Source organism: Rhipicephalus sanguineus, chromosome 10 (genome assembly GCF_013339695.2).
Source record: "Rhipicephalus sanguineus isolate Rsan-2018 chromosome 10, BIME_Rsan_1.4, whole genome shotgun sequence".
NCBI lineage: Eukaryota > Metazoa > Arthropoda > Arachnida > Ixodida > Ixodidae > Rhipicephalus > Rhipicephalus sanguineus.
In genome coordinates, this window is record NC_051185.1 from 66,981,387 (window position 1) to 66,994,247 (window position 12,861).

At 49.7% G+C, this 12,861-nt stretch overlaps 1 protein-coding gene across 6 annotated transcripts in view; it reads right to left on the reverse strand.

Moving 5' to 3' along the window:
• The window catches only part of LOC119372051 (axotactin), a 241,583-nt gene that overhangs the window by 75,061 nt on the left and 153,661 nt on the right, over nucleotides 1–12,861 (reverse strand). For all 6 annotated transcript variants that reach the window (XM_049419694.1, XM_037642504.2, XM_049419696.1 and 3 more), the window contains exons 12-15: nucleotides 7,788–7,900; nucleotides 7,131–7,361; nucleotides 4,088–4,263; nucleotides 2,132–2,274 (exon numbers count right to left, since the gene is read on the reverse strand). In XM_049419694.1, coding sequence (XP_049275651.1) covers nucleotides 2,132–2,274; nucleotides 4,088–4,263; nucleotides 7,131–7,361; nucleotides 7,788–7,900 — 663 coding nt within the window. The remainder of the gene's footprint in view (nucleotides 1–2,131; nucleotides 2,275–4,087; nucleotides 4,264–7,130; nucleotides 7,362–7,787; nucleotides 7,901–12,861) is intronic.

The window sequence follows — 12,861 nt, forward strand, 5'->3', positions numbered from 1 at the left end:
TTGTGTTGCCAGCGTTTTTTTCGGCGTCCCTGCTTCAGTAGGCCAATCCGTATACGCATCAGGAGACGAGTCAAAAGCTGTGGGTGCATCTTCTGTCGCACGCTCGGCACCTGAACTTAGCATTGTCGTGAAACGGGTGTCTTCGCGTGAATCGTTTCCTGGCCACGAATAACAGGGCGATTCTTGAACGGCGTTTTCAATCCCCGTGTGTATCGTCTTTTCATATGATCTACATGAGGGCTGTACCACCACAAACGACCTTTTGCCGCATTCTTCCACTACTACAGGTGTAGCCATGTGGAGTTGTTGAGGAAATTCTTTATGCGCACCTTGTCGCCTGGCACATAATATTTTGTCATTTCATCCACCCTCCCCTTCTGGGTATCTTTTCGCGGTTGTGGCGCATCCGGATAGGATGGCAGCTGCCTTCCAAACATTAAATCTGCAGGCGTTTTCTGCGTTGTGGTGTATGGTGTCGTATGCTGCTTGAATAAAAACCACGAAAGGCAGCAGGAAAGGCTCGTCAGACATTTTCTTGAGTGCCATCTTCACTTCTGCCAACATTCGTTGCGCTTGCCCATTTGTAGGCGGGTGGTATGGGGCTAATTTTACGTACTTGATCATGTTTAGCTTGAAGAAGCGTTGCATTTCGGACGAAACGAATGCTGTTCCCTTATCGGCATCTATCACTTGCGGTATGCTAAACGTGGCGAACAGTGATAGCAGCACATCCGTTGCAGAGTAAGTAGACTGTGACGGCACTTGTCTTACTTCCAACCACCAGGAGAAGATATGTCCTTCTCGAAGAATTGCAAGCAACACAGCTGCCATTGGCACAGGACACGCTATTGGCTTGATGCTCGCGTTCACTGTGCTTCTGTAGTCCTCGCACAATCGTAAGTACCCATTCCTCTTCCTCACCACGACCAATGGCGTGGCCCAGTCCGAGGCGGAGATTGACTCGATTATGCCTTGGGCTTCGAACTTGTCGAGTTCTCGACAAACAGGCATCGCGCTAAGCAAATGGCACTTGCCGGCATTTGAAAAACTTGGGTGTCACGTCTTCAGCCAGGTCAATGCGTACAGGTGGCCCTGAATGCCCAGTGAGAGCTTCATCGAATACCGCAGAGAACTTGGCTAAGATTTCTTCGATGGTTGTTCCCGTGAGATTGTTCAGCCCATGGATCGTAATTCCCAGCCTTTCGAACCAATTTCTTCCTAACAAGCTGGCTCCAACTCCTCTAGCCACGAGAAAAGGTAGCTGGGCTTTGTTGTTTTTGAAAGAAACATCGATGAGCACGGAACCCCGGATATCTAAACATTCTCCCGACCACCTCCGTAGGGCGAGCTTACGTTCTCTTAACACCGGGGCACCATGAGGCCAGAGACGAGCGAAAGTCACTCCACTTATTATAGAGAACGCCGCTCCCGAGTCTACTTCCACCTTGAGTGGCCGACCAGACAGTTGTACCGTCACGACGAACTTAGATGTGGTTGTTATCTGCGGTCCCGTGCGAAAAACAGTAGGGAAGCAGTCATCCTGTTGTTCTAACATTTCGTCCTTCTCTTCTAAACAATGGCTTCCTTGGTACTCCCATGCTTTAGCCTTTTTAGACAGACAAGCTTCTGCGATATGACCCTTCTTGCGGCAGACAACGCTGATTTTGCGCTCCCAACCAAAGACGCCGACCCCAACAACAGAATTTTCACGAAACCAGTTCTTTATAATTAACGCGATCGCGTTGAAATTGGAGGTCCGCAGACGCGTGGAACGGGCCTTCTTCAAGCGCCTACAGCAATGAAACACATCGCGACGACTCGGACTCAATTACTCGAAGCGCTGCGCAATTACGAACTGGTGCGCAAATGGTTCGAAAGGCACAACAGCGCAATTTCCTTCAGTGCATCCATGGACAGGGTCCTTAGCGTTACAGCCGACATGTTCACAAGGAAACGCGGAAAAATGACCGACGAAAACGTCGAGAGACAGCTGCTGCTAAATCTGGACAAGGTGTAGAGGCCCTCGAAAAGTAACCGATTGTAATAGGTTTTTTTTTTTTTTCGGTGACGTGCGCAACTGTGCTTAGAATAAAGTTCATACGGCAAGCACTGCCGGTTTGGCTCTTCTTACCCAAGGGGAGCCTTGAAGCACTCGTAAGTGATGTGTTGGTAGCACTGCTTCGATGCATGAATAAGGGACTGCAGCATCTCAGGCGTGAACTCTCGGTAGGTGATGTCCATGTAGAAGCCTTCCAGACCATATTTCCTCACGACCTGCAAACGTAAGATCCGAAACGGGTGGATGAAGGTTGTTGCATTGTTTCCAAGCCGCATTATGAATGTGGTTGGCCAGCGAATCGCACTCACAGCGCGGATTAAAGCACTTTTACGTGGTAGACTACTATGCAGGGTGTTTCAAGAAATGAGTCTGAAAATCATCGAAAATAAGGGAAACGAAATGTTTGTTGGCTGCCTTCATAATTATGTTTTCTACGGTGGGAGTCATCTTGAGATGACTAGACACAGCAATTACGGCGATAATAAAATAAAATTAATTAATTAACTTCTTAATTAGCGGAGACAGGTAGTCGGGCCAAAGGGAGAATTGCTGTCATTTCCTGCGAAGAGGTCATTGCCACTTTGAGATTTTGAAAGTGTCTATCCTTCTCTCTCTCTCTTTTACTCCCTTATTCCTCCTCCCCATGCGTAGGGTAGCCAGCCGGACGCATAGTCTAGTTGACCTCCCTGCCTTTCCTACATTCCTTCTCTCTCTCTCTCTGAAAAAAAAATGAGGACGCCTGAGCTCCGCCTCAGGAGTGGAACACGATAGCGTAATCGGGCCCCGTTCGCATCGCCTTCTCAATCGGTAGCCTCGCTTCAGTTCACGGTGGACACCTCAACCATGCTGCAAGGAAAGGAGCGTCTGTGCGAGTAACATCGGCCGTTTAAAACTATTTTAAAATGTCTACTGCACGTAGAGTTGCGAAGTGTCCACTACGCCATAATTCTTCCTTTTACGAATCAGCGAAGTACCCAATGCGCACCCGTAAGGCAACACGCAAGCCTACGCAGCTGCTCGCTTTGTTGATGCTTTTGCTGCTGATGATGATTCAATATGTCTGAGCGCTTTGTAATGGGTGGGCCTTTAAACCCCTCACTCGTTGTGCAATTCACATGTCATCACGCCTGGCGCGATTGTATACGCTTCTGCCGCCCAACATAGCATGCGTTAAGGAGACTCCACGCATTAGATGACATTCGTATGGGGTTTTGTTCGGAAGCAGTTCTAAGCAATGCATGGCTCTGTGGTAGAGCACGTGCTTGCCACGCCGAAGGCCTGGGTTCGTTTGCCAATGGAACCGAAGTTTTTTATCTTTATTTCTTTGCATCTATCTAGACTTGCATCTATCTATAATCTCGGACAACGCTGATTTTTTCGCTCACAACCAACGACGCCGACACCGGAATTTCTGCCAAACAAGCTTTTTAACGCTATCACGTTAAAATCGGCCACTGGTAATTATTGCGGAGCAATAAATTTCAACTAAATTTACTGGCGAAACCGAAATTAAGCTCCGATGAGCACAACTATCAGACGACCAGGATGACGTCGCTGTTCACGAGGGCGATTGGAGGGGTGTTAGTTCTTTTGGATTTGTTAGTGTACGGCCATACGTGCTCTAATCGCAAACTGAACGTCATTCTCGACTCCTCTGGACGCTCATTCTGGACGAGTATGGTAGTTGCGCTCTTCCAATTTTCGGTTTCATCCGGTTTCAGATTTCATTACTCGCTTATAACTGCCAGCGGCTGCTTTTGCGAAATCTGAAAGCGGCAACAACCTCTTCGCAGAAAGGATTGCAATTTTCCAACTCGATCCGACCGCATGTCTCCACTAATTAAAAAGTTAATTAACTTTATTCATTTATTACTGTCGTGATTGATGCCTCTATTCATGTTAAGATGCCTGCCACCACAAGAAAAGTAGCTATGAAGGCAGCGTGAAAATATGTCAGTTTTCCTTATTTTTGAGGGTTTTCGGAACAGATCTGTTGAAACACCCTGTATATGATTGTTTTGTGCCTACCATTTCGCGCTGCATGTTGTGGTTGACTTTCGTTGCGATGGACCCGTCGGGGCGCTGCATGTCACATTCGACGTGTGCCGGCGGGAGCGGGCCGTTGCGGTCGATGTCGATCTTATACGTCCCGGACTTTCGATAGCCCACCAGGAACAGTTCCTGGCAGGTACGCTTGTACGTCGCTGCGAGTTGAGACAATGCAAGTATAGCAAAATTCAAACAGCGAACATAAATATCGCGCAGAAGCCAAAATAGATGGTTGACAAAGACAGCGAGGGTGAAATTCGACTAATTAGGCTTGCAGAGCGCGGACCACAACGCGAAGGTCTCGGTAGGCTGGAATGTAACACAAACGTGCGCATGACCAGTGTTTCGTAGAAAGGAAAAATATTATACCGCACTTCATCGGGCTTTCAGTGCAATATTAAGAATCGCGATAAATATTTCACCTTGCAATCAAAAACCGCCGTACTTTCTTGGAAATTTCTTCCGTTTCGGGTTGTGTGCATTCGCACTCACTGTTCATTTCTCTTCCATTCTCAGCATTTGGAGGCACCTGAGCGTGGCGCAATCTCTGGGCGGCAGCAACAGCGTCCTGCCATAACTGAATGAACAATAGGCGAAAAAAGATCATACGTGACGAAATAAGCTAGTTACCAAAAAGGACTCCCGGTTCTCTACAGAAAAGACCCACTGGAACTTTCTGGTAAAATTGCAGTATGCCACTACAAAGCGCGTGGCTTCCTAGGTCAGTTGAACACCGCCCATTAGAAACACATGGATCCACATTGTAAAGTATTAAACACTCATGCAAGCCACGCAATTTGTTGTGTGACACTGCAATTTTGCCAGAATGTTCCGGTGGGTCTCTGCTGTATAGAACCTGGAGTCCTTTTTAGTAAACAGCTTTTTTCGTCCGATATGATTTTTTTCGCCTATTTCCCGCTCAGTTACGGCCGACCGCCGCTGCCACCGGCAGAGTGGCGCTACGTGCATATGTCCCCAAATCCTGGTTATGTTTTTTATTCTTGTTTTTTGTTCCCTATCTTGTTTATTATTGCCCCTTTCCTCCTCCTCACGTGTAGGGTAGCCAACCGAGCCTGTGCTTGGTTAAGCTCCCTTTATTATTTCTAGTGTTTTGATGATGTAGATTTCATCATGAAGAACATAAAAAAACAACGACAGCGAGGGTTATTGGTAGAGCTGTGCACGGGCCGTATTTCCGAGTCCGAGCCCGGGCCCGCCGACTTTGTCGAAGGCCCGCCCGAGCCCGACGGCAAAGGGCCGCGAGCCCGCCCGGCCCGGCCCGACGTACGAAAACACAATCCGGGGCCCGGCCCGGCCCGACTTTTTGAAGGTTCGCTGCGAAAACAAAACATCGTTTTCCGGTAATTTGGCATTTTATTGAGCATATCAAATATGATCAAACGACACACGACGAACAGTCTCTATTACACAGATTACAAATTACAAGTAGACGGCCTCATGCCAGCAACAATGGAGTTCGCTCGCCAAAGCCGTCACGTGTATGGGGTATGCCCATGCAAGCGTGAGCTTGCACGAAGGCGATCTACGTCGGGTCGCTCGTCGCTGTCGCGTGCATCTTCACTCATATGGGATTTGGCCTTAAGTCTAACGCGAACAGTCGCGTGGTGCCGTCACTAGCTCAGGTGGTGTTACTTCTCTGTTTGTCGGAGTGCAACAGAGGCAGTGCTTTACCTGCTCCCCTTTAGTTTAAAGGGGTCATGAACCACTTTTCCAAGTAATGATCTAATGGCCTCAGTATCGGAGTGTACTGCCTCCCGAATCGATTGCCGCAAAAATTTCTCGAATCCGTCAAGAATCAGCGGAGTTACGGGGGTTTGGCGCACGCTCCCAGCGCTTTCTCTCTTTTCTCGTGCCGACGAGCGCACTGGAAGCTAGACAGGGAGGGATGGCATGGGGGAAAGAAGTTACGCCAGCGCGCGTCATGAAACGCGATCGCTCGCCCGCTGTGATTCGCTTGCGCGAGTGCGGCTACCGTGTACTGAGGAGTGCGGCGCCGGCAAGTGGTGGCACCCCGCGGCAAGAAGCGCATCTGATCCGAACGCCGCTCTCGATTTACGTCGGCTATCGGCCAATAAGCATGCTATGTCTCTTGCGACGTACAGCGGACAGACGCCCCGCCCACCGACGAGAGTGAGAACCGGCCTCTGTTTGAAAAGAGGGTGCCTGGGGAAACGGCAACTTCGCGCTCCGCTTGTGGCCATTACGCGGCGCGCACGACTGTAATATTTGGCAGAGCAGTTCATAGCCGTGTCAGCTTTCCGCAGGATGTGTTTTTTCAATCAGCCCAAGGGGTGCTTCATGACCCCTTTAAAGTAGCGAATGGAAAGGAAATGCGGTAAAGGGCGGTCGCGGAAAAGGCGCTGTATGCGTGCTGGAGAACAATTCCCGCTCATTCTCTATATTTCGGGCTTGAGTCGGGCTTTGCGCCGGGCCCGAGCCAGGCCGGATAAAACTCCAAGTAGCCCGAGCCCGCGGTCCGGGCCCGAGGTGAAAATACGTCGGCCCGCCCGAGCCCGGCCCGCGGCCCGGGTCGGGCTTTTGGGCTACCCAGAGCCCGTGCACACCTCTAGTTATTGGTCCCATTGCCTTCTGTAATAATCATGTTTATTACTGACAAGGCACGATATTATGTTACCGCTGCCTTTAGGTTTGACGATGCCCATTTTGCTCGTAACAACAAACGATACCCCAAAGCCGTATGTCGACTTCTCCCCACGCACAACGTACCACTTCCGCAAAATGGCGAATTTCATTATAGTTTGCTTCTGCTGCCTTTTGTCACTTACGCTATCAAACATTTCAAGACGCATCCCGTAGCTGCAGATGTCCTTATCGGCGGAATCATCGTCGGTTAGGAGCGTGACAACTACCTGCTTGCGGAGTTCCGCCTATCGTCCACACTCCGCACATTGGTCTCACCGCTACGCGTCTCAATTTTTGGCCAATCTACGGCACTCATATGGGGGCCCCATGCCCGCGATTGAACAAGCAACCAACTCACAGAAGTGACACGTCTTTCCCGTGTATCCGGTGCCGTTGCAGTTGCACTTGAAGCGTGAACCGTCCAGGTAGCACTGGCCGCCGTGCTCGCACGCATTCGGGTTGTTGCAGGGGTTGATGAGCTGACAATTATCCAGCGAGACCTCGCCGTGCGCGTACTCCGTGCCGACCACCTTGCGAGGGTCCACCCACTCCTTCTCCACGTATATGTCCCGGATGCATCCCACGAAGCCTGCAGCAAGTGGTACGGTCAAGACGCGAAGTAGGAACCACGCGTGCACCCTTAAAAGAGCTGGTTTGTTCGGTAGCGTATATATAACTTTGCCCTCAGGGATCCAATCAATAGAATTGTGGCGAAAGAATCCACAGTTGAAATGTATTGCTACATTGGGATTGGCGCCACCGCGCTCTGGCTCAGACTGCAACAATGCGGAGACCGCTCTTGATCCGAGTCAGAGAACGGGTGTCCGAGCCGAACGTGCAGCCGCTCGCCAGAGCGGTCAGACTTATAAGAGAGACGTAGCATTTTGGGTAAAGTGCTCCACAGCTATCGTGTACGCATCTGACATAAAAATAAATCGACTCGCAGTGTTAGTATCTCGTCTCACATGACGTTGCGTTGACGAAACGATAACTTCCGCATTCTTTGGCTCCTTACCCATAACGTGCTGCTTGGGGAATCCTCCAATCACGAGCGGCCCGACGAGCTCCACGGGACGGGGGTAGGTGTCCTTCAGCTTCCGGTTGAAGTCGATCGTCAACTCCACATTTCTGAAATACAGAGCCAGAGCCGTAAGAAGATCACTCGATTGACACCCGAAATCATGTATACTTGTTGCGTTGTCATTACAAGTTTGCTGAGCGTCTTCACTAAATTATGCAATGACTAAGGCACATTGAGACTACGAACACGTCCACAACAACGACATAGACGGAATGACAATGAAAGCAAAAGTCACAGTTTCGCCTCAAGGGCGGAAAAATGAATGCGATAGCAACAAATTAAAATGTGATACGAAGGCTAGCAGCTAATTCCTTTAGGATCCGATCTCGCGTAGCTCTACAGAACGCTGGCGTAATAGAACACGGCCGCTGTCTGTCGCTCAACGAAAAGTAAGCGGTGGGAGCACAGCACGTACAAGGGTAGGAGCCGTCCACTGAAGTATGTCGCGATAGCACGCGCGACCGCGCCCTCTTGATCAAAGTTCCCAGTTGCTGCCCGGGCGACGCAGCCCCCACCCGGTACCCCTTCACGCTCCTTCGCCCAAAGGAGTCGACCGGCGCGCTCCATCTCTGCTTGAGGCGCGCCCGTTTGCAGTCTTTGCAAGCTTTCGCTCGCATATAGAATATACAACGGGCTGGGCGATGTTATCGATTTGGACTTTATACGGAACATGACGGCGACGGCAAATATGCGCCTCGAGCGTCCATATAATTGCTATAGTAATGAAAGACGCGAAAATGGCGCGATGACTGCACTGCGGGGCACAGCGCAGCATAACGACAAAGACGTACAGGCAAGTTTCTGTGCCCAGGGTCGTGACAAAGGCAACATACTTGGAGCATACAGCGCAACAGGCAGGACAACGATGAAGCGCGTACACATCGTTCTATGTGTCCGTCTATCCACCCGCTGTCCTGTCTGTTGGGCCGTGCCCGGTGAAGGACAGCTGCTGGACAAGTGCCATTTGACCATCTTTGCACTGCAGCAATTAAGTACTACACTAGACTCTAAGCCTCTGCAAGAGCCAAGGGTACGCAATTCGCTAAAGCAGAAACGAGACTTCATACACATGCAATGCGTAAGCGAGATCCATTTCTACAAAAGTGCACGCGAAACTTAAGTTGTGGGGTTTTACACACTAACCTTGCCTTAATGCCCTAAAATAAAATAAAGCTACTATATTACTAGACGTCAAAGCCATGACATAAGTATCAGGCACGCTGCAGTGGGAGGCCCCATAAACACGTTCACCGCCTAGAACAAAGGGGCTGTCATTAGAGACGCATGTAGAGAGTGCCAGCAAACAAACACGAATGCAGGGCACAGGACAGGACAATACATATTCTGCTATTCTTTGTTATTCGTGCTGTTACTCTCACTGTCCCATCTTATTAATTCGAAGCCCACCTGTCTGTTATGAGGCGTCATGTTGATCGAATTATTGAGCTTCATGGTGAAATCTATAAATAGGAACGGTTTAAGGACCCTCCATACCGGCTGTTTCTAATAAGAAAGCAAGAATAGATAGATAGATAGATAGATAGATAGATAGATAGATAGATAGATAGATAGATAGATAGATAGATAGATAGATAGATAGATAGATAGATAGATAGATAGATAGATAGATAGATAGATAGATAGATAGATAGATAGATAGATAGATAGATAGATAGATAGATAGATAGATAGATAGATAGATAGATAGATAGTCCTCAGTGAATTGCCACCAGCTAGTGGTGGCCATGAATGAAAGCGTGAAAGTAATTTAAGGAGTTTTTTCGTGAGAGCATACGCTATCGCCTATTCTGTCGTTTGCGTCAGCTAAAGGAACTGAATTGTTTGATGCCATAATAACGACAGTAATTCGTTTAACAGCGGAGCTGTTCAAGCTGGGCAAAATCCGTTGTCGTCCGCATTAATTGGTTGAGCGAGGAGGAGCCATGTTAAGAGAGGGGGAGCCCAGCCTAGCTATGCCAAGGCACGCAAAGCCAAGAGAGCAGCATAGTATAGTATAGCAAGGGTGTGGGAAAGGGAATAATAATAATAATAATAATAATATCTGGGGTTTTACGTCCCAAAACCACGATATGATTACGAGAGACGCCGTAGTGGAGGGCTCCGACACTTTCGACCACCTGGGGTTCTTTAACGTGCACCTAAATCTAAGTACACGGGCCTCAAACATTTTCGCCTCCATAGAAAATGCAGCCGCCGCGGCCGGGATTCGATCCCGCGACCTTCGGGTCAGCAGCCGAGCGCCATAACCACTAGACCACCGTGGCGGGGCGGGAAAGGGAACTCAGGGTGACGAGGAGGTAAAGGAGGAGGGGAAGGGGGAAATAGCATGACCATGTATAGTATAGTGTAGCAAGAGATGGGGAAGGAAAGTGACGGCGAGGAATGACGTGAGGATCAGGAGGAGGGAAAGGAGGAGTGCGGTGGGTGAAGCATAGCGTAGCCTAGCCATGTATAGTATGGTATAGCAAGGAGGTTGGGAAAGGAAGCGAGAGCGAGGAAGACGGAAAAGGAGGAATTTTTTCACGTCCCAAAACGACGATATGATTATGAGGGACGCCGTAGTAGAGGGCTCCGGAAATTTCGACCACTAGGGGTTCTTTAACGCGCACCTAAATCTAAGTACACGGGCCTCAAGCACTATCGCCCCACCGAAAATGCGGCCTCCGCGGCCGGTATTGGATCCCGCGACCTGCGGGTCAGCAGTCGAGCACCATAACCCCTAGACAACCGTGGCGGGTTAAGGAAAAAAGGAGGAGAGGAGAGCGTAAAGCATAGCATAGTCTTGTATAGTATAGCATAGCAAGGGGTAGGACAAGGAAGTGAGGCTGAGGAGGAGGGAAAGGAGGAGGGGAAGGCCACCAGCTCCGGTCTTCCCACAGACTTCGCGCCACTAGTGCGCAGCTGCCCCAATCTTTTGTAGCGTTAGCTACATGGCCGAGGCGGAGCAGTTTCGCGTGGCAGTCCGAGAGCCGTGCTGCGCATGAGCGAGGAGCCGTGACGTCACACGGCGCACAGATGGCGCACCGGAGCCGCTGCCGCCGCCGCGCGCGCCTCGCCGATCTGCGCATTCCAGAGGAGTGACGTCATGGCTGAGGCAGACATGGCAGCGCACGCCCAGCTCTGCGCCTCCGTTGCGCAGTGGCCGTCTGGCAATGCGCCGGGCGTCGGGGCCATAGAGACGGCAGCGTGTTACTACACTGACCACCGAGCCGCCTTTGTGGCAATAGAGAAATGGAGTTGAGCAAAAAATGTCACATATGTCACATAATGCGTACACCGTGTGTGTGTGTCATTGAAGCATGATAATCAAGCTAATCCTAGACAACTAGGAGAGCTAAGAATAATCAGCTCAACCTTAGCTCACGCTACGTATATCCTGGCATCGCCGAGCTAATCCACTACAAGTTTTTAAACCTAATTGAAATACGCTGACATCGGCTGTGGAGCAGCGGGCGCCGCACCAGCCGCACTGTGCGACCGCGTCCGCTGTAGCGCTCAAGCTGTGTTCGACAATCTCTAAGGCGCCAAACCACAACCGCTTCGAAAGCTTAAGCCCCATGCAGAAGATGCACTAACTGGCGAGTGCTGTGTCGCCAGCGTTCGATGGCGGCTGCATTACTGCTTAGTAGTGATGGCATTTGTTTGCGAATATTAATGAAAGTGCTGTGGAGTTCCTGAGAGCTATTGCGGAGGTTATGGAAGACCGCATATAAGCGCCGCTACATTCGACGTTTGTCTTTTACTGTGCAGTAGTACAATACGCATTGAGTTTGTTGCAACATTTCATGTATATTATGCTTAATATGCTAATGTCGTTGTTGTACAGACACTGTTTCCAAGTGTTCGTAACTTCGTATGAGGGAATAAACTTTTAGATGCGAAGCATCTTATACACCAGAGCACGCCTGTCTCGCACCCAGGCTGCTGGCGAGCCGAGCGAATACTCTCGCACCCAGACGCCGGGCTGACCGGGGCTGCCAAGGTGCGCGCGGGCTGCACCAAGTAAACAGGGCAAGCTGCAGTTCTGAGGCTTTAAAGTGCGAAAAAGTAGCCGTTCACGCCGCTTCAGCGTATAAGAGCTCGTCTGGGCACTACTGCGTCGTCTTTGGATGGCAAAACAAGCTGCGCAACAAGAGGATATTAGCGTTGTCTGCGACGATTACGACGCGCCACGGAAATAGTGCCGGTGCGGTGTTTTCAGCTTCGCCGCGAGTGGATAACTGTGATTCAAGCAAAAAAACTAGGAGCCGAGTGAAAATGCGCGAGTAAGTACACCAACAGCGTGTATTCTGCAGTGTGATGCCCACCTATTTCATTTTGCGAACCTAATTTGCGTGACACGCAGCTGGGTTGAAGGCAGGCGTGAACTTTGTGTGGGGGTGCACTTCATACCTTTGAGCGTTTACTTTGACGAAAACCTAGTGCAAGGTAGTGCTTTCAAGCACAAGCAATCAGCATGCTTTGCCACTTTCAACGTAGTATTAAGCTTTAGTGCTTTTGATGGCATCCACGCCTTCGAGATTTCGTCTTCAAAAGGTAATAAATGGCACGGTGCTCCTCAACAGCTGGCCAGAATTTCGTGCTTTCATTTCAGTGTTTGATGTCTCCAAATTTATTTGGACACGAGGCATCCAGCTGCACCTAATACATATATTGGTACGTAAGTAAACAGTACTCGCGCCAGTGTCCTTTACGTCGCAGGCGTAGCTAACCGGCTTAACTAAGAGTACAGTTTCGCTTGTAAAGCACCATCGTTACAAGAATAAAATAGCGCAGGTAGCTTCCAAACGGGATCGCTGAACGATACTTCAGGTTATACTCTCTGATAGCACGCTTTTATGAGCAAGACGCATTATTGTAAGAGCGCCCGTGAAACAAAAATTACGTTCCGCGAAACTACCCGTAAAGCGTACTCTAATTATTACGCGATGCATGCTGAAATCATGAGCTTTCAGAAAACTTTGTGCACAACTTGTAATATGGGGCA